The sequence below is a fragment of the Neopelma chrysocephalum genome, unplaced genomic scaffold, assembly GCF_003984885.1.
Source record: "Neopelma chrysocephalum unplaced genomic scaffold, ASM398488v2 Primary Assembly neopelma1_74, whole genome shotgun sequence".
Taxonomy (NCBI): domain Eukaryota; kingdom Metazoa; phylum Chordata; class Aves; order Passeriformes; family Pipridae; genus Neopelma; species Neopelma chrysocephalum.
The window spans coordinates 5,626,411-5,647,437 of NW_020897735.1; the positions used below are offsets into that span (position 1 = coordinate 5,626,411).

At 59.7% G+C, this 21,027-nt stretch overlaps 1 protein-coding gene across 1 annotated transcript; it reads left to right on the forward strand.

Moving 5' to 3' along the window:
* The first annotated feature begins 1,877 nt into the window (after positions 1-1,877).
* On the forward strand, positions 1,878-21,022 carry LAMC3 (laminin subunit gamma 3). Its single transcript, XM_027687929.1, has 28 exons — positions 1,878-2,250; positions 5,858-6,162; positions 6,353-6,483; positions 7,321-7,487; positions 7,867-8,055; positions 8,234-8,351; positions 8,432-8,530; positions 8,742-8,878; positions 10,339-10,455; positions 10,753-10,948; positions 11,171-11,283; positions 11,547-11,765; positions 13,509-13,697; positions 13,780-14,025; positions 14,356-14,509; positions 14,623-14,765; positions 14,847-15,025; positions 15,117-15,255; positions 15,730-15,935; positions 16,199-16,275; positions 16,390-16,524; positions 16,795-16,927; positions 17,038-17,199; positions 17,409-17,511; positions 17,624-17,823; positions 17,933-18,079; positions 18,276-18,375; positions 19,020-21,022. The coding sequence occupies exons 1-28, from the start codon at positions 1,878-1,880 to the stop codon at positions 19,262-19,264; spliced, it is 4,722 nt and encodes a 1,573-aa protein (XP_027543730.1). The 3' UTR covers positions 19,265-21,022.
* The last annotated feature ends 5 nt before the right edge of the window (positions 21,023-21,027 follow it).

Genomic DNA, 21,027 nt, shown 5'->3' on the forward strand with positions numbered 1-21,027 from the left:
GAATCACAGTGCAAGGAAGGTGTGTCCTGTGGGGGCTACTCCTGCCATTCTCTTGCAGAGTAACATTAGATGTGAAGGGGAATCTCCTTGTGCAGGCAAGAGGCACACTTGTGCCCAGCACCCGACAAGATGAGGGGCTCATTCAGCCCAGGGTGCAGCTGAATCCCTCTGGGGATGTGCAGCTCTCGCTCCAGCTGCAGCATTCCCACTGCTGAGCACAGCAGTGTCACCATCGATTGCCATCAAGCCACCCATGCTGGGTGGGCTGTACTGGAGGAGGAGGTGAGGTTGGGATGCTCATCAGCTTTGCCTGCATCCGCTATACATCCCAAGGGCACAGGGGACTCTCTAACACGGATCCCTGTGCAAGAGGGGATGAGCTGGGCAGGGAAATCATCTCCTCTGTGTGTGTTACATCCAAGGAGGAGGAAGCAAACCCACGACACAAGAGAGCATCTCCTGCCCAAAGCTTGCTGCCTCAGCAGCAAGTGGAAAGCAAAACATCTGGAAAACCTCATCCCTGTAGGATGCAAATCTGCTTAAAACTGGTGGCAGAGACGTGCGGGGCAACTCTTGAGCTGAAAACCCTTCTCCTTCTCCCTGGAGGTTGACAGTGTGTTTGCCACTGGCCGCCCATTCCCAGGCAGCTGCTGCACAGCTCCTCAGTGCTGGGAAATTCACCCTTCCCAGCGGAGCTGGCTCTGGCTGTCAGAGCCTGGGTCAATATATGATAATGGGGCTTTGAAACGGCGCTGCTGCGGGAGCCGCTGCCCAGGACTCTGATTCACAGCTCCCCTCCGGTGCTTTCTCCCGCAGTGTGTACGGGGAAGGAGAATAAAATAAATAAGAGTGGAAGGGAAGGGGAAGAAGGGAGCTTAAATTATAAATGAGAGCTAAGTTTCCAAGGCCCCTGTGGGCAGCTCAGTGAAGCAGCGTGGGAGTCAGAGGCAGCGCTCCCCCTGTGCACCCCTCTTTTGCAAACACACCTCCTGTGGAGCGTGGGGCAGGGTCTGCCCAGGGGCATGGCACTGTGCCAGTCTGCCTCTCCCCCTATTTGCTGTCACCCTCCTGTCCCCATGGGTCAAACCTGGAGGGTGCCACGGTCCCCAGAGCGATTCCCTTGGCACAGACTATAATTAGGATTAGCTGAGAGCTGTTAATGAGGTCTGGTGATGATCGGGTTTTGCTACCCCATGGAGATGCCTCCACTGGGATGTGCCCTCACCCTGGTCAAGGGGACTGGGCTGGTCCATAGCAACAGGCAGAGATGGGACCCCCACTCGTGGGTGCTGGTGTGGAGGCATTGAAGGGTGTCACAGACCCACAACCCAGCCAAGTTGGTGTGAGTTGGGGAGCACTGGCATCCCATAAATCAGTGTCAGGGGAGAAGAGGGTGCTGGGTCTGCTCCAAAGCCTTTCACTCAACCCTTTTTGATTTTTGGGGCTGCAAGAAAAGTGGTGACCGCCACCAGTTTAAGGAAAAAAGCTACATGTGAGGCACATACCACCACAGCTCATTCCTGGGGCTGAGAAATGGAGGAGCTCTGCTCCATCCACGCAGCTGGAAGTGCAAATCCCCCATCCCCAAAGCAACGGGGCCGGGATGTATCCCACTGGAGGGTCCTATCCTGCCCATCCCCACAGCATGGGGACCAGGATGGCCTGCAGTGATACCAACCCCACAGCTCTGGCTCACAGACGAAGATTTCGACATTCCCAGCAGCTTCCACAAGATGGACCTCGGAGCGAGAGGAGGTGCCGGGTAGGGGGACCCGTCCCATCCCACCCTGTCCCGTCCCATCCCATCCCATCCCGTCCTGCCTGCTCCCGCCTTGCCATCGGGAGGAGGCTCAGAGTCCAGCCAGGCGAGCCCCGGCATGGCACGGCCTCCCGGGCTGTGCCTGCTGGCCCTGCTGGGGCTGGGGCTGGGGGCGGGGGGCTCGCCCGCCTGCTGGGACCCCCGAGGGCAGCCCCGCCGCTGCATGCCCGTCTTCGAGAACGCCGCCTTCGGCCGGGCCGCCCGGGCCACCAACACGTGCGGGTCGCCCCCGGAGGACTATTGCCTGCAGATGGGCAGCCGCCACGACAGCGCCCTGTGCCACCGCTGCGATGCCGCCGACCCCCGGCTCCACCACAACGCCTCCTTCCTCACCGACTTCCACAGCCAGGAGGAGAGCACCTGGTGGCAGAGCCAGTCCATGGCCTTCGGCATCCAGCACCCCAACTCCGTCAACATCACCCTCCACCTCGGTGAGTGCCAGCTGTGGTGTTGGTGACGGGCATCGCCTGTGGGGGCATCGAGATCGGGGTGCGGAGATGGGGGGGGGAAGGGTGGATGCTCCTGCATCCGGTAGCTCTTGGTGCTGGTGCTGAGTCAAGGACAGGACCTTCCCCAGGTCTTTTAGGGGGTGCAAGGAGGGAGGTGCCCTCTGCAAAGCACTGAAAGAACTCAGGAAGGGTCTGCCCTGTCCATCAGCCCTGGTCCTTCATGGGATGAGGATGCCAGCGGCTATGCCTGCCTGTGCTGCTTCCCAGCCTCCCAAGACCGGGGTGCCTGCCCTCCTTTTCATCCCCGGCTGCTTTTTACTGGTTGTGGAGGTCTGTGGAGCAGGAGACAGGTGGTTCCTACCCCTGGGAGAGCTTTGCCCAGGACGAGTGAGCACCATGGGTGCCAAGCCCCTGCCGTTTCACCCCCTGCATTGCTGAGGGTGCCCAGTGTATCTCGGGGTGCAGAGCTCTGCACACATCGTGCAGTCCCAGTAGGTTTCCCCAGCTGGAATCCGCCCCTCTGTGTTTTAAATACTGTGCAAGCCGCCTGCTTGGAGGGTACTTAAAACCCACGGGGCATGCCTGGCATTTTAAAAAGGTTTTATAACATTTTCCTACCATCTAAACTATCCTGGCTGTTGGCCAGCGCTGTAAAATCTTCATTCTCTGCAGTCTCCTGCCATCTGCATGCCGAAGGGGGGTAGTGGAGGGGCTGCGGCTGGAGCTGGTAAGGGGACAGCCCAGCGAGGTATAAGAGGACAACTGAGTGTTGGCGTGGCCCAGAGCCGTGCTGGTGGCACCCAGGCTGGCTGGGGTCGCCGTGGCGCCGTGGAGGGTCCGTGCCTGCCCCGGCAGTGACGCGGGCTCTGCCCGGCTGGGCGGAGGTCGCCGCTTTCCCAGCCCCCTGCGAGCGGGAGGACATCTGGTCCTGTCCCCGGGCCGGCGCTGGGCTCCCCGCCGGGCATGAGAAGCGATGCCGGCGGAGCCTGCCATCCCTGCTCCCGCTCCTGCCAGCCCTGTCCGAGGGGATCTGCCGGCCTCTTGTCCACCGTCAGATTGCCCCGAATCTATCTGTGTGTGTCATGGGGCACAGACCACCCGAGTGCAGCCTGTGTGGCTGAGAAAGTGCCACCGGGCGAGTCTGTGGCCACCAATCCCAGCTTGGCGCAGCGACATGTGGGAGCTCCACAGGCCCCGGGGCTTGCTTCCCTGTCTCTGCCTTTCTTCCAGCTCTTCCCTGGCTCTTCTGTGGTCCCTGTTGGACCCTGCATTCGGGTTTCCTGTGAAGTCCAGTCCCTGTGCCCACCCTGCTGTGTCTATGTTAACACAGCCAAGGCTATAGAATTGCACCAAGCTCATCTTCCAACCCAGTCCCTGCGGCCCTTCCTGAGCTGGAGCATTCTCTGCAAATGTCCCCTTCTCCTGCATGGCTCCTATATCTTGCTGTGCTAAAAAGTGCCATTTTGGTGCTTGGCACGTCGCTGTCTGACTTTGCCAGAGCTGCCGGGCCCTGTTCCTGCCCCAGCTGCAGATCTTTTTATTGCTGCCTTAATGCTTTCACTCGGGTTAAGGAGAAAAAGCCCAATTGGCCCTGCAGCCTCCCAGGATGAGTCCTTGCTCGTGAGCTCCACCAAGTAATGGGGTGTTTTAACCCCTGTAACGTGTCCCCAGCCTGCTTGTCTTGCTCAGACACACGTCATGTAGGTTCTCCAGAGTGGTTACCTGGGGAGCTTATTAAATAAGATATGGAATGAGTTGGACAAGAGCTGTGTTTACCTGCATGCTGCTGATTGGCGTTAACTAGATTATCCTCCTTTAAACCTCTCTTCCCCGGGAGATTTCAGCCGTGCTGTTACAGTGCACCGGACTCGGAGCAGGTTGATCATCCCAAGTGTCCATGGCTCCTGCATTTGCCCTGTCAGACGTCAGGGAGGAACCCAAAATATCCATGGCTTGCAAAGGCAACAGACGCCAGGGCTCCTCAGGAAGCTCCCTGAATGTCAGTGGCTCATTTTGGAGTGTCTAGATCAGGCAGCATCCGTGTCTGTGACTCTGCCTCTGGTTTTCCTGTGGGACGGGAGCCCAGTGCTGAGGTTTTGTGGGGCTGGAGGTGGTTGGGGACATGTAAGTGATGCGACTGTCCCACAGGCTTCTCTCCAAAATCCTCTTGGAGCCCCCAGTGCCGTATGAGCTGCAGGTCAGGCTCCACGGGAGGCAAGTGAACACTTTGTTCAGGTTTTTCTAAGTAGAAATCGGCTGATTGAAAAACCTGTCTAGAATAAGCACACACTCCCTCAGGATGGTTCCACAGGGAAGTGAGTCTCCTCCATCCCGGCTGGAGGCACCGAAATGGGGCTCCCCCAGCCTGGCTGCCCCCTCCCCTCGCGCGGGGCTGCTTGGGGCAGAGGCTGTTTATTGACACAGCACTGAGCTCCCTTCCTCTCCCAGAGGAAACAGCTCTGGGAGGTGATGGCCCTGACCTCGCTGTTTTGGTAGACATCCCCCCTGGGACCCTGCTGTCTGGGAACCGGCGCCTGCCAGGCATCCACCCCCCTGCTCAGGGTGCAGGACAAGGGCACCCCCGCTGTCACGAGCCTGGAGGGGTCCCAGAGGGAGGGGAGAGGCACAGGGGAGCGTGGCGATGGTGGGACAGCCCGGCTGCAGACCCTTCTTGGCCCTCGTCACCTCCGGGTGGGCTGGAAGCGGGTCTGTCCCCAGCTCCGGGCACTCAGCCGGGCACTCCCCGCATCCCTGATGGGATGCAGCTGCTTTTCCCAGCGCTGGTAGCCGGCTGCCTTGGCTCCCCCGCAGCAGTCGCAGCACATACACGACAGTATTCATATGGGCCCAATTAAAGGCTTGTTTTCCTAGTCCCAGAATAACCCCTATAACATTCCCAACTCATTATCTTTTCAAATAAAGCCAAAACCTTGCAGCTAATTGTTTTGTGCTGTCAGGAGTGGTGCTGTTATGGAGCAATCCAGGCTTTGAGCTGGTCCTTCATCTCTGGCAATTAAGAGGGTCTGATGTTCACTTTGGTGTTTTCTCTTCTGCTTTCTGCTAATTCTTTCAAGTGCTTTCAGAGCTCGCTGGCTGCCCCAGGGATTGGTGGCCTCTCTTTGTCTTCATCCCAGCAAAGATGGCAGCGAGGCTGGGTCCCGGCACGCAGCTCCCTGGGAATCCCTGGGAAAGGGATTGGCCTTGACCCTTTCCAGCTCTCCATCCCTGTGGCACCACTGCCCTGGGGACGCTCTCAGTGCTGTGGGCCTGACTCTCCTCCCTGCTACTGGATAGAGCCTGGATTTGCAGTGACTCCTTGCCCGTGCAACCCACAAGTGCACCCACACAAGGGGTGGGCGCTGCACTGGGGTGAGAACCAGTTTGGAGCTGGATGGAGCTGCACCATGGAGGAGCTGGTTAAGGGCAGCTGGATGGTGATCTCTTCTGGCTGTGGTGTGGAGAGGGAGACAATGCAGCAGGAGCAGCGGGATGGCAGCAGCTGTGCAGGATGGGGCACTGGGATAATTCAGGCTGGTGGTGCCCATCGGGAGGCCGGGAGAGGGTCACAGCACAGTGGGTCTGTCCGCAGGCAAAGCCTACGAGATCACCTACGTGCGGCTGAAGTTTCACACCAGCCGCCCCGAGAGCTTTGCCATCTACAAGCGCAGCCACGCCGAGGGGCCCTGGGTGCCTTTCCAGTACTACAGCGCGTCCTGCCAGAAGACCTACGGGAAGCGGCCGCGGCAGTACCTGAGGCCGGGGGAGGATGAGCAGGTGGCCTTCTGCACCGATGAGTTCAGCGACATCTCCCCACTGAGCGGGGGCAATGTGGCCTTCTCCACCCTCGAGGGACGGCCCAGCGCCTACAACTTCGATGGGAGCCCCGCGCTGCAGGTGCTGCCAGGGCGGGAGGGGGTGGGTGTATGGAGCCCTGGGGACTGAGAGAACTAATGCACCCACGTGGGGTAATAGCACTGGTGATGCCCAGCATCCCTGTAGGGAAAGGTGAAGGATGAGTCCTGGTTGGGGTGGGAGCTGGTGGCACTGACCCCTTTACAAGGTGCATTTCCTGTGTCCCCTGCAGGAGTGGGTGACAGTCACTGACCTGCTTATCTCCTTGAACCGGCTCAACACATTTGGGGATGACATCTTCAAGGACCCCAAGGTGCTGCAGTCATACTACTACGCTATCTCTGACTTCTCAGTTGGTGGCAGGTGAGGGGCAGCCAGAACTGGGGTGAGGGCAGGAGTATGGGGACCTTCCTGGGGCTGTGGGGCTGGGGCAGCTGCTCCACACCAGTCTTATTTGAACTGTGGTTTTGGGAAACCTGTCCAGATGTGGCTTCCTCCATATGTAAATCAGAGCTGGAGCCTCCCCAGTCGTACAGAAAGGTGGTCTTTTCCCCACAAGCTTTTCTCCATGTTCCACCTGCTTTATTTGCTTCATCCCCTCCCAGTCCAATGGCTTTTAATGACACTGGGGCTTGTGTTGCTCCTCCTGTGGCCCTGCTGGTCCCTGGGCATGGCAAAAGGCGTCCCTGTGGTTCCAGTGGAGCCACAGCCTGAGGCTGCGGAGGCTGGTGGAGGAGCTTGGAATCAGCACGGACACAGTCAGAGAAGCTGGAGCAGCTGCCTGTGGGAAGGGGGAGCTGATGTGGGTCGGAGATGCAGTTGGCACCCACTTGGTGCTGCCCATGGGCTGTGCTGCACTTGCCCTTCCCCAGCTGGGAGGAGTGGGAAATTTCTCCATCCTGGAGGGAGCTGTCTGCCCTGGGCGGCAGGGCTGGGACTGCTCCCAGCTGCTGTCCCACACTCGGGGTCAGCAGATGGAGCTGGTTAGCACAGGCCACCCTCAGCGTGTGACCTTCCGACTGGCCAGACTGGGAGCACCTCAGGGACACCACGGGCGGCCTCAACACCTCAGCACAGCCTCGAGCTGCTTTCACCCCATGGCCGGCCTGGCAGGGCCACACACAACCTGGGCACTGTCCCACTGTCCCACTGCCCACACCGAGCTCAGAGAGGCTCCCCCGTGCTGGGGTTTCCCCACAGGTGCAAATGCAATGGCCACGCCAGCGAGTGCGCGCCAGACGAGGCCGGGCAGCTGGTCTGTGTGTGCCAGCACCACACGGCTGGCGTGGACTGCGAGCGCTGCCAGCCCTTCTACCAGGACCGGCCCTGGGCGCGCGGCACCGCCGAGGCTGCCAACGAGTGTCTCCGTGAGTATCGCTCGGGCTGTCTCTGTGGTCAAGGTGTGTGGCCACACTGGTGCTGCATTGGGTCATCCAGAGGCTCCTGCTCTTCCTGCACAGGAAGAGAGCACCTGCTTGTAAGGGAGGGAGAGTTTGCACCCCAGGGCTTCCCTTCACAGCATCACACTACGGATTCCCCATTCCCTCACCCCGTGAGCACAGCCATCTGCTCCGTGCATGGTGCTGCACCCGCCTATGCTTCCAGTGGCAGAAGCATTGCTGAAAGCTCACACTGCTGAGCCAAGCGGCCCCTCTGGCTCATCCGACCCCACAGGAGGTTTCTGTAACCCCTGGATGAGCCCTGTGCCCCGCAGGTGCTCACCCCCTCTCCTGCCTTCCCCTCCAGCTTGCAACTGCAGCGGCCGCTCCGAGGAGTGTTTCTACGACCGGGAGCTGTACCGGCGCAGCGGGCACGGCGGGCACTGCCGCAACTGCCGCGACAACACGGCCGGGCCCCACTGCGAGCGCTGCCGGCAGAACCACTACCGCTGGGAGCCACAGGCAGCCTGCCAGCCCTGCCACTGCCACCCCGCAGGTGCGTGGGGCTGTGCACAGCTGGGCTCCGGCTGCACAACCCCTGTCCCAGCTGGAGTTAGCTGGGAGGGATGGTTTTGCTGGGTTCTCCCTTGCTCGGGGTTTACACATTTGCTCCCGCCCCGTGTCTCTGTTGAGTCTACCCTGTTGAGCCTCAGGGCTGGCCGGGGTCCCCACAGGCTCCCTGCAGCCCCAGTGTGACAACTCGGGGACCTGCCTCTGCAAAGCCAACGTGACGGGCTGGAAGTGTGAGCGCTGCAAGGACGGCTACCACAGCCTCAGTGAAGGTGGCTGCAGGTGAGGAGGAGCCTGGCCCTGGGCAGGAGCAGTGGGATGGAAGCAGGGCTCATCTCATGCCTTCATCTCACCCCATCCAGACCCTGCACCTGCGACCCGGCGGGCAGCGTTGGGACCTGCGACCCCAACACAGGGCACTGCACCTGCAAGGAGAGGGTGGAGGGGCACTTGTGCAACAGGTAAGCACCACAGCCCTGGGATGGGGATGGGACCACTGTCTCTTTCCAGCCTGGGATCAGTGACAGGACTTGGTGGCAAGACTATGGGGCTGCATCCCTCTGGACCTCTGGGACTGGGTACACAAGGAGCTGCTACCAGTGTCCCACCCTGGGTTCCCTGCAGCTCTGCCTGCCCTGTGCCACCTGTAACCCATTTCCTCCCTGTGCCCAGGTGCCAGCCAGGCTGGTTTAATCTGCAGCCCCACAACCCCATTGGTTGCACCAGCTGTTTCTGCTACGGCCATTCCACTGCCTGCACAGCAGCCGATGGATACAAGGAGACTCACATCCGCTCCGACTTCAGCCACGGTACTGACCACTAAGCCCTGGGTGAAACAGAAGGCACAGCTGTGCCACCTCCAGCCAAAAAACTTGGGAGGGGTTGGGCTGAGCATCCCTCTTGGGGCTGAGCATTCCCCTTTATGGCTAACTAGTGGTGATGGTCAGCGGGGATTTTCTCCGGCTTGCCCCTATTTTACTGTTAAACCTCTGCTTTCGCCCCCAGCTTCATGGGGATGGATGGGCTCTCCTTGGCTCCTCGTGGTATATCTCCATACCAACCTGCTCCTGGGGCTGTGCGTGGCTCAGGGAGGGCTGTGGGGCCAGACGTGGCTGCCCCACAACACCAGTGACTGCAGGAGCACTAAAAATCAGCTCAGAAAGTTAAAATCTAAAAGGATGGTGCCTGCTGTGAACTTTCCCCTTTATTTCCTCCTCTCCCCACCCTCGGCTGGCATGTGGCAGGGTGGCCGGGAAAGCGGGATGGGGTGCTCTTTGCCCGGCTGCAGCCAGGGCTGTGGTGGCAGGGCTGGATGTGTGCGGGATGCTCGGGGAAACCCTGCCATCTGCCGCGCATCCCGGCGTGTGCAGCCCTGCTGCAGGGACAGCGCAGCCCTCACCGTGAGTCCCCGCTCGCCAGGACTCCCCCTCTGCACCCTGCAGGGACGGGCACACACGGCAGGCACCCCCCGTCTGCCTCGCCTGTCCCCTGACGAGCAGATGGATACGAACCCGCCAGGCACGGGTTGATCCTGATTGCAATTAAGCCGCGCTGCCAATTGCTGTACTGCTGGAATGTCTTCCACGGCCTTGAAACAGAGCCAGGCTTTAAAACGAGTCTTTTTTTCCACCCTTTACGCAGCTAATCTGGGGCTTCTCCTTTTGGGACTGGTTTAGCAAAGCCCTGGGCTGAGATGTAGCCATGACACCCTCCTAAGGCCCCACTCCCCAAAGTGCTCCCCAATCTACAGTGGAGCTGGATCAGATGGAATTTTCATGTCGTGGGTGAAAGAATCCAAACTGGGGATGATTTGATAGCTGAGCACAGCCCACTTGAGAGCTGGGAAGGGATTTCCAACTGTTTGTCCTGCAGGGCAAGAAGAAATAACCCTAGGGAATGGGGGAGAGTTTAAATGGCTTCTGAAAAAAAACAGCTTAATGCAATTACGCCCCATCTCTCCCTGGGTTTCTGCAGCATCTCTCCCCAGGCTTCCTGCGCTCTCCAGCCCACAGTAATGTTAGCAATGCAGCACAGGCAGGGAGGCAAAAGTTTAAAGATAATAATTTCCTCCAAATCTAAAAAAAATAAACAGATAAGAGCTGGCTAGGGCCACCCTCTAGAGCACAGAGCCCGAGCAGAACAGGGTGTTACAAAGTGCTGGCCCCTTCCAAGACCCTGGAGAGCCTGGGGAGGAGGGACAGAGGCCCTGAAAGCAGCACCTTTGTGGTGCTCCCTTTGCTGAACGTTGCCACTGTGTGCTGTCACACAGGGCTGGAGGGCTGGGCTGCCACAGCTCCAGGCACCACAGACCTGCCCCTGCACTGGGCTGGCGGGGAGATCGTCACCGAGTGGGATGGAGAGGAGCCGGTGGATTTTCGTGCACCAGGTACTGTGTGTGCTGAGTCCCTGGGGTGCTGCTCTGCCATGAGGACCCCCTGGTGCTCTCATGGGGTGTCCCACTGCTATGCTGGTGTGTGAGGCACTGGGCTCTATCCCAGAGCTGAGTGTGTTTCAATAGTACAAGGCGGTGGGGAGGTTTGGAGCAGTGGATCTGCCTGGGAGGGCAGGTTGGAGCTGGCACTGCTCTAGGAGGGTGCCTGATAGTGCTGGTGGGAATAGGACTTTCACCAGCAGAGCTGGTTCCTCCATGTCCTACAGACTTTGCTCCTCTCTCCCTTTGCAGAGAAATTTCTGCAGAACCAGCGCCTCAGTTATGGGCAGCTCCTGTCCCTGCTGTTGGGAGTGGAGAACAGGACAGGGACAGAGCTCGGGATGCCTCTGCTCCAAGTCCAGCTGGTTCTGGAGGGTGAGGGGATGGAGATCACCATGCCCAGCAGCAAGAGCCAGCCCCAGCATGGAAAGCAAGCTGTCACCTTCAGGTACTTCTCACAGTGCTTTGGGGAACCTCAGTGGGGTTTAGGGCAGAGTGTGTCTGATCTTGTCTGGGCTGCTCTTTGCTGTGGGGTTCAGCCCCACTCTCTGCCCCCATCAGGGATTTAATTAATTGCTGTGCCTGGGTCCCAGCCAGGGAGCCAAGCCATCCTGCAGCACGTGGCTCTCAGACTGGCCCTGTCCTTGCTCCCATGCTCCTTCTCCAACAGGCTGCACGAGGCAGAGGAGGGTGCAGAGCCTTTGCTGTCAGCCTTCAGCTTCCAGCGTCTGCTCTCCAACCTGACCGCCCTCCGGCTCCGTGTGAGCCGTGGCCCCGTGCGAGGTGGGTGGTCTACACTCAACATTCCCACAGGGACCAAGCTGGGATGGGCTGGGGACACCAAAGCAGCAGCAGACTCTGATGAACGAGAGGCACTGCAGGGAGTGTGTTGGAGCAGGGGCTGGCTCCTCTCTGTGAACGCCCCTGGGCTCTCCAGAAGGTGTTTCGGTGTCTCCTACGCCTGTCTGGAGCACTTGCAGGCAGGAATTAGAGAGCTGAGCATGGGATGTGCCATCCCATCCTCAGGCCGCTCTCCCCTCTCACAGGCAGGCTGTCCCTGAGCGAGGTCCAGCTCACATCTGCCAGCCCTGGGCTGGGGACACGGGCGGGCTGGGTGGAGGACTGCACGTGTCCCACGGGCTATGCCGGGCAGTTCTGCCAGTCTTGTGCACCTGGATTCAAGCGGAAGATCCCCTTTGGAGGCCCCTTCGTCAGCTGCGTGCCCTGCGCCTGCAACCAGCACGGGGACTGTCACCCCCTCACAGGTGTGCACCCCCCGGCCCCTCCACTCACCCCATGCATGAGTGACAAATCCATGTCTGTGCTTGTTCTGAAACCATCGGTGAGGTTGCTGTACCCAAAATTTGCAAGTCGAGTTGCTCGTAGGGGCTGGGTTCGTAGCTGCAAAGACAGAGATAATTAATGAAGTGCAATAACGGTGGTAACTTATAATTAGAGGGGCATTTTTCATGGCACTATATGACCTTTAAGGAGGAGAAGGGAAGGGTGCTCATCCTCAGAGGAGTGTGGGAGCAGAGGTCAAGGCAGCAGAGAGGCAGAGGGTTTTGCCAGGCTGGGTCTCAGGCAGCATTGCTGCCCGATGAGTGGAGCAGGACTGGGCACAGCCCTGGAATCTGCAAACTGGAGGTCGACCTGAGCAGAGAAACAAGAAAAAGAGCAGGAAAACACATCAGTGCCAGGCTTGTGGGAAGACATGGGAGGAGCTGGCCCTTGTGCTGTCAGCCCAAGCCCTGTTCTACCTCCAGATCCAGCTCAGAGGTGTGTGACTGCAGCAGGGACTGCGGATGAAGGGAGGAAAAAGCCAAAGCAAAGTCTTTGGGGCAGTATGGCTGTGTCTGGGGTGGTTCACAGGGTGCTGTCACTCACCTCTGCTGCCAGACAAAATGTCTGGGTGGCTTTGGATGGGGAAGGGGAGCAGGATTCCAAACAGCTGCCATGGAGCTTGAGGTGGCCGTGTGAATCCAACAGCAGCCTTGCTGCTGTCAGCCCCAAGGAAATGCAGACCAGAGCCCTGTGGGGTTCATGAGGTGCTGCCATGCTCCCCATCCCCTGCAGACAACAGCAGCTCCGACAAGTGCTGGAAAGAGCTTGGAAATACAATGATGCATTTGTTACCCGCAGATCCTGGATAGAGGGGAGCTGCTGGGGGTGGTGGCAGCTCTGCAAACTCGCCCTCATCTCACAGAGCCGGGGCTGGCGCCGCTGCACAATCCCCAGGGATGGGGCCAGGCTTTTGATGTCCTGGCCTGGGCTCTGCCAGCCCGCGCACTTCCTTTAGTTTATTTTTCCACTTCTTCCTGCCACCCGCTTTTCCTTTCTTTTCCTTTGTCTGACTGCCCGGAGGTGGGGAAAATGGAAAAAAACACCCATTCCCTCCTGCGCAACGTTCCTGGTATGACCTAACCCCACGAATTGTGGGGGGAAATCTTCCCCGTGGCTCCTCCTCTCCCCAGTGAAGCAGAGCATCTGCCTGGAAGTGGGGGGTTCCTTGAGCACCCTTCCTCATCTTCCTCCTCCTTCTCCTCCTCACAGCCGATTTGGGAAGGCTGACTCACCGGCTCGGATTGCCCTGGAGGAGATGCTCCCCAGTGGGTGCCGGGACGGCTGCTTGTGTTTTCCATGACAGGCTGGAAAGGACGCGTCTCGTCGCTGAGAAATGTGTTGTTGATTATGGCAGGCGCCGACAGCCTCCACACACACACTGATGGTGCTGCCTGTGCCAGCTCTGCCTTGTCCCCGCGCAGCTGTGTCTCCCGTGTCCTCTCCAAAACCTTCTCCCTTGAGCAAGGACAAGGAAGGGAGGGAAAATGCTCCGAGTACTGGCTGGAGGTGTGCAAGCCCAGCGTGATGCTTTGGCTGGAGCTGCACATCCCTCTTGGCACCCGCTGTGCCACGCTCAGCACTGGGCTCTCCATCCCTCCCGCGGTCCCCGCTGTCATTTGGGGCTGGGTTTTTGCAGACCCTCAGCTCTGTTTTTCTCCCCGCAGGGCACTGCCAGTGCTTGCACAACACAGAGGGTCCCTCCTGCGAGCGCTGCAGCCCCGGGTTCTATGGCAACCCCTTTGTAGGGCGCTTTGATGACTGCAAGCCGTGCCCCTGCCCCGGAGGTTCACCCTGCACCGAGGTGCCCAGCAGTGGGGAGGTGGTCTGCACCCACTGCCCCCCGGGACAGAGAGGTGAGGCCAGGGGTGGGTGGGCACGGGAGCTGTGGGCAGCACCGACACGGCCAAACCCTCCCCATCTTTTCACCTTCCTCAGGGAAACGCTGTGAGCTCTGTGATGACGGGTTTTTCGGGGACCCCCTGGGGCAGAGGGGGCCTGTGCATCCCTGTGAACCCTGCCAGTGCCATGGGAACGTGGATCTCAATGCTGTGGGGAACTGTGACCCCGTGTCTGGCCGATGCCTGCGCTGTGTGTACAACACGATGGGCGAGCACTGCGAGAGGTGTCGGCCGGGCTTCTACGGGGACGCGCTGGCTCCCAGCCCTGCTGGGAAGTGTGCACGTATGTATAGTCCTGAGGACAGCTCACTTGCAGCCAAAATCCTCCCAGCAGTGGAGGCAGAGGGTGGAAGGGGGATGCCCAGTGAGTCTAGGGGGTGATGGATGGTCCAGGTTAGCCCCAAATGCTCTGGAATGGGATTTGTCCTCTTTCTCCACTGCCATCCGTCCCTGGAGATACTCTGGTCTGCAGGGGCTCAGCCTCTCGAAGCCCTGTTTGATGGGGGGACATGACTCTCCACATTGATGGGGGGACTCAGCCCTGGGGTCCCATTCCCACAGTCCTGTCCCCCAGCTCCGTGCCGGGATGTAGGTGCTATTTTGTCTCCCACAGCTTGTGATTGCAACCCCAGCGGCTCAGACCTGGGGCTGGAGGGCTGTGATCCCGCCACAGGCCAGTGCCACTGCCTCCCACATGTGACGGGCAGAGCCTGCGGGCACTGCCAGCCCGGCTACTACGGCCTGGAGCCCGCTGTGGGGTGCAAGAGGTATGTGGGGCACGGTGTGGGGCTGCCAGGGACAGGGTGGCCCTGTATCCCTGGCTCTGCTCTCTGCTCTTTGCATCCACTGCTTGCTCATGTCCCCCCACTTCTCGTGCCAGCTGCGAGTGCCACCCGACAGGGTCGCGTGACAGCGAGTGCCACGCAGTGACGGGGCAGTGCTCCTGCCAGCCAGGTGTCACAGGGAGGCAATGTGACCGCTGCCACCACGGCTTCTTTGGCTTCTCTGCCAGGGGCTGCCGAGGTAATGGGGGTGGGGACTGCGCCTCGGTCCCTAAAGCAGGGCTGGCAGGCACAGCATGACACTTCTCTGCCACTGCTGCAGCCTGCAACTGCTCCCCGCTGGGCTCTGTGACCCCGCAGTGCCACGAGAACAGCACCTGCCTCTGCCGCCCCGGCTTCGTGGGCTACAAGTGTGACCGGTGCCAGGCCAACTTCTTCCTCGACCCTCTGAGCTCCCACTGCCAGCAGTGTCCTGCCTGCTACGGGCTGGTGAAGGACAAGGTACAGCCCGTGCACTGCTGAGGCAGGCTCAGCACCCCAACCCTCACCCTGCCTTACTGTCCCCCCGTGTCCCCCTGTGTCCTGCTCGCAGGCTGACCAGCTGAAGGCCAGGCTGCAGGAGATGGAGGAATGGCTGCAGAAACCAGGCTGTAATGCCCACCCAGGCCAGTCTCTCATGCTGGGGGATGCACCCCGGGGTGATGGGCTGCCCAGCCCACACCTCCTGCAAGGTACGAGGGACACCCCTTTTCCCCATCTCCTGCAAGGTATAAGGGACTCCTCTTCCCTCCACCATGGGGGAGCCCCATATGACCCCTCTGGGTGCCCTCTGCTCCTGAAGGGTGGTGTGACATGCTGGGTGGGTGCAAGGAGTTCCCAGGTCAGCGCTGGGCTCAGTGTGGGTGATGGGGTGACCCAGAGGGGAGGGCAGAGGGGAGGATATGCCTTTTTGGGTAGGACAGAGCACTGCAGGGATGCTTGCACCCATGAGGTTTTGGAGCAGGTAGTGATGGGTGTTACTGAGGGCTGAGCACCAACACATGGGTGCCTTTTGGGTGCTGCATATGTGGATCCCTCCTGAGCAGCAGGAGGGACTGTCTTCCCCTTTCCTTAGCAGGTGGGAGGGAGGGCGTGGGGCAGCCCCACAGGCAAGCAGGGAGCCCTGAGCACCTCTATGGACAATGAGCTGCTTGTGCTGCCCACAGGTGCCTGGGCCACCCTGTTGGCACAGCTGGGGCAGCTGGCAGGGGCTCTGAACACTGCACGAGGCCGTCTCACCAACGCCAGCCAGGCCACCAGTTGCTCTGGCCACGGACCCCCCAAGACCTGCACCCTGCTGTCGGAGATCGGGGCCGTGCTGCAGTCAGCACAGCGGGAGATCCTGAATGCTGCAGACACCCTGGCTACCACGGTGAGCTGGGCTCCTGGGGGGGCTGGTGGCAATCCTGGGGGGCAGCGGGATGTGCCCCCAGGACTGGTGGGGTGGGATGTGACCAGCAGAGTGGGTAAGCAGGAAAGCCTGGGGTCTGTGTGGGTATGACCCTCCTTGCAGCTGAGTCAAGAGGAGCTATTTTCCTTGTCCTAGCCCATTGGGAGGTTCTTGGTGCTGGGCTGGTGGGGCTTGAGAGTCCCTGCTCCTTGCCATGGTCTCACCGCTGCTGTTTGCATTTTAAGGAGATTCCCCAGGAAATCCCTCAGCAGCCCTCAAACTGGAGCCGCTGGGCACTGGAGGCACGGGCTCTGTCCCAGAGGTACGGCTGCGACAAGCAGACGAGGTGGCTGCCCAGCCGGGGGTGCAGGGAGGCCGCTCCTTGCCCGGGAGGCCAATCCTAATATCATGTCTCTGAGTGTCCTTGTCCCTGCAGCCACGAGGGCGCTGTTGCAGAGGTGGAAGCAGTGGTCGGGAGAGCGCTGCGTGCCTCCAACGCCAGCTCCGAGCTCCTGCGGAGTCTGCTGGAAGGGAATGCGACGCGGGATGCGCAGCGTGAGCTGGAGACTGGGTGAGGGGCTGGCAGGGCACCACAGCTCCTTGCCTCTGGCCAGGTCCCTGTTACAGGACTGTGATCTGGCATCTGCCCAACAGGGACACGATGAGCCCTGTCAAAATCATTGCACCACAGTGTTGCCAAGTAGAAAGACAGGGTGCTCCATACTGTGGGTATTTCAGGGAAAACCCCCAGCCTTTCCTGCTACATCCATGTCTGGAGCCAGGTCTCCCTCCTTTGAGGAACCAGAGGGCCTGGGCTGACAGCAGCATCCTGCCCACATAGGTACGAGGAGATCCAGCGGGCGCAGGAGGAGCTGGGTGTGGGCATGGAAGAGGCCAGGAGAGCTTTGGCAGCCGTGCAACAGGCAAACGCAGACATGGCCAAGAAACTTCTGCAGGTGGCTGCTCTGGGGCAGGTGAGCAGCACCCAAGCTACGGCTCCTGCTGGTAACCCTACCCCCTGAGCAGTGCTGCCTCCTGGGCTGGGAGATGCTCTCATAGAGCTCTGGCATTCCTGACCCCACAGCAGGTACTGCCAGTGCAAGCTGGAGCCCTGGCACAGGACCTGGCAGTGCTGGAGCAGGCAGCAGCAGCCCAGGAGCTGTTGGCTCAGCAGGCTGTCGAGGCATCCCGCACACTGGCAGCTGGATTGCGCCTGGAGCTGCAGAGGACTCATGGCTTTGAGCAGGTAATTGCTGCTCATTTGCACGGGGAACCCCATCCCTGCTGCTCCAGTGACAGGAGGGACTGTGCCTACAGCCAGGGAAAGGATGTTTTGGGAGACATCTCCCCTTGGGGTCACGGGTCTCCCAAGGAGCTCACAGGCCAAATGGGAGCTGGCTGAGACCCACATTTCTCAGCACTCCTCAGCCTCACTCCTTCCCTCTCCTCTCCCAGCTGCGGGACCGGGCTGGCTCTGCCCATGGCACGGCCACCTCGGCTGTCTCACATGGAAAAGCTGTGCACTCTGATGCTGAGTCCCTCCTGGCCAGCTTGGAAGGTAAAAGGCACTGGTCAGAGCATGTCCAGCCACAGCTTGGCTCTCACCACGCTGGCTCTGGGTGCCAAGGGGAGAAGGGGACAGTTTGGTGACAGCCAATTTGTCCCCACAGGCATGAGGAAGATGCTGCGGCATCGGAAGGGCCCGGCTGCCCTGAGGAGGAGGATGGCCACTGTGAGGAACAGGGTTTTGGGGGATGCCCGGAAGAAGATTAAACAGGCAGAGAAGACACTGGGAAACTCCTTGTCCCTCTCCATCGCAGCCCAGAGGACAGCTGGAGAGGCTGAGAAAGTCTCTGAGGAGAGTGCCAAGGTCTGAGTGGGGTGTGGGGAACTGCTGGGCATGGCCAGGCTGGCAGAGCCCAGCCTGCTGCAGGGCTGCATGTCCCCAGGTGACTGTCCCCACCTCCATCCCTTTGCAGAGGGCATGGGCTGTGCTGCAGGAAAGCAAACAGGCCCACAAGCACGCCAGACAACTTGCCAGGCGTGCCAACGAGACCCAGCGGGAGCTATCCCGACAGGAGCACATGGCTGAGAAGCTCAGGGGGGACCTGGAGGAAGCACACCAGGTGAGTTGGGTGCCCTTGGGCAGGTTGTGTCCTCTGGGACATGGACAGGCTTTGCCCACAGCCCAAAGCACAGGGAATAACACAGCTTTTGGGATCCACAGTATGGCAATGCCTTGGGGATGTTCCTGGGATCCCCTTTCCCATCCAGCCAAGGGCCAACAGAGTCCCTGATCTGGGTTTCTGTCTCTTTTGAAAGGTGGGGACAGAGGTGAGTGAGATGGCAAAAAGTCTCCAGGAAGCCCGAGGCTCACTCATGTCAGACATCGAGACCCTGAACAACCTGCTGAGCAGCCTCGGTGAGACCCGGGTGGGAATGGCGTGCAGGTTCCCAGGGAAGGGCTGGGTTCTCGGGGGCCCAGGGCTCTCCTGATCACTGATGCTGGGTCTCCTTCTCACCAGCCATCCAGGCTGAGCTGGATGCTCTTTGGCTGAGATCACCCGTGGTCTCAGCGAAACTTCTTGAAGGTTCATGTCTTGAGGAAAACCTCACTGAAGAATGAATGTGTGTACTCATGCCTGGTGTGGGGACACTGATCTCCCTTGGCACCTTCAGAAGGAGCAGGGCTGGGTTAAGGGCTCCCTTTGGAGCTGAGGGATGTACTGGGCTGGGTTCACTCCTTGTTGCTGGTTGGATTTGCTCCAGCTTCTCCTGCTTTGATCATCTGGCTACATTTCTGAGTACTCCAGAGTCTTGCATCCAAGAAATTTTGCAAAGGGGTGGACACCATCCCCATCTGTAAGATAGACGCACCCAGGCCCTGCCTGGAGCCACAGTCCTGTTTGCTTATCTGTGATCATTGGGAAGCTGCAAAGCCTCCATGCCCTGCTGCACCCGCTCCCTATAGTTTGCCTGGTGCCAAGGGTCTGAGCCCCTGGAGCATATCCAGAATCTCTCCTGCCCAGCTGCCTGCTCTCATTCGTGTGCTCTCCCCTTGTCCAGGCAACCTGGAGCAGGACATGGAGGTGGAGGCAGTGCTGAGTGCCGGGCAAGTGCAGCTGGAGCGGCTGTGGCGGCGCCTGGCCACGCCGGGCTCCCTGGCCAGGCAGCTCAGCCGGCTGCAGCAGGAGGCAGCCCGGCAGCAGGAGAAGATCCAAGCATTCGAGAGTGACTTGGCTGAGATCCGGGCCGACAAGCGGAACCTGGAGGATATTCTGCGGAGCCTCCCCGAGGGCTGCTCGAAGTGACTGGTTGCTGGCTGCTGCCCCGTCCCCTCTGTGCCCCCCTGCACAGGGAAAGGCAGAGGGAAGGACACCCTGTGTTAACCAGCATCAATCCCTTCCACTGCTACTCACGCTGCCCTCCACAGAGTATCACACCCCAGGTCTTTATCTGTACCGGTTCAGGCTCTGCATTCCAAGTGCTCTGCAGCAAGACTCCAGCCACCAGCTCAGTCCTTGGGATGGGGGGACAACCAGCTACCAGGGACCACCAACGTTTCTGCGCAGGATATTGAGCCATCGCAGGGCTGGTTTCTCACCATGGAGTGACCAAAGAATCATCACAGATTTCCTCCGTCTCTCCTTCCCCACCACAGCGTGGCACACTGGGCAGGGAGAGCTTATCAAGTATGTAACATACCCAAGCTGTAACACCCAGAAGTCCCTCCTGCCCCAGGAGATGAGAGAGGCTCTCACCTGCTGCACAGTGCCTTGCAGTATCATGCTCATGTGCTGTGGTCATAGAGGTGCAGAGAGGAATCCCGGTGAAGCGAGGCAGAGAGCTGCTCACCGGAGGGCAAACAGCTTGTCTGCTTTCCAAGGGAAGGGAGGTTGCAGCAGGCAGGGATCGATTAACAAGCAGAAGCAAAGCTGGACCCTTACCCAGCTCCTGGCAGGCAGGTGGGGCATCCTCTGCCTGCTGCAGGGTAAGAGCAGGTCAGCTCTTGCTGTTCCCCTGCTCCAGGGCAGCACAACACTGCTGCTGCCCACAGCTCTTTGTGTCCTGTCCCATTCCTCCTGGCTTACTGGATGCCACCAGGCCTTGCTTTAAACCAGCCCGACATCTGCAATCCCAGGGGCTGGGAGGCACAGGCACCGGGCTGAGAGGTGGGAGAGCTGCATCACCCACAGCCCCACATCAGCACCCGCGCCCTCTCCCCACTGGGAGGAGCTGGCTGGTGGCACCAGGCTGTGCAGCCAGCACGGACTGGATGGGGAACAGCTGGACACCAGCTCCTGCCAGTGTCACTCCCACGAGGTGGCAGAGGTCGGTGGCTGTATTGCCTTTAAAGGAAAGGCATGTGTGTTCCCCTATGCTCCCATGAGGGCTGGGCTGTGTGGCCACACAGGCAGGTCCTGGCTCAGCCCACCCTGTGCTGGCTGTGCCCTGACTCCAGGTAGATGAAGTCATTCCCATAAGACCAAAACCAAGTCCCCAGGCTGGAGCAGGTTTCACTTTTTAACCAGTTTTACCTGTGTTTTTTCTGCTCACAGTGCTGGAAATCAGGTTTGCTAAAGTCTTGTGTAATTTACGTAAAATTGCTGCCATAGATGTTGAATTCCCCCAGCAACATCTTCAGTCTGTCCAGTGGCCTGAAAGGGACATGGGATTTTCCTACTGAGAACAAACCCTTTGCCCTCATAATTCTGCACAAAAGCTGCCCAAGGAGTGGGGTGCCAGAGCTGCGGGGGTGTAATGGCAGGGACTCCCCTCCCTCTGCCCAAGGGCAGCTCTTAAAAAGCAAAACCATAGAGCAGTGAGAGCACAGTGTGATCCGGCTCGGCCAGAGGCAGGGAGCCACGGCCACTTACTGTCTCCCTGGGAGGACAATTATACATCTCCAGTGAACACACAAATTTGCTGCTGTTACAGAAATGTCAAGCCTCTGCCGTGTGCCTGCTGCTGAAGATGTTCATGCTCCCTCCTGCCCTCCCCGGAATTCTGTGTTTTTAGCTGGCAATACCTGCCTAGAGTTGTATCCATTAAAAATTCTTAATGTAACACACAG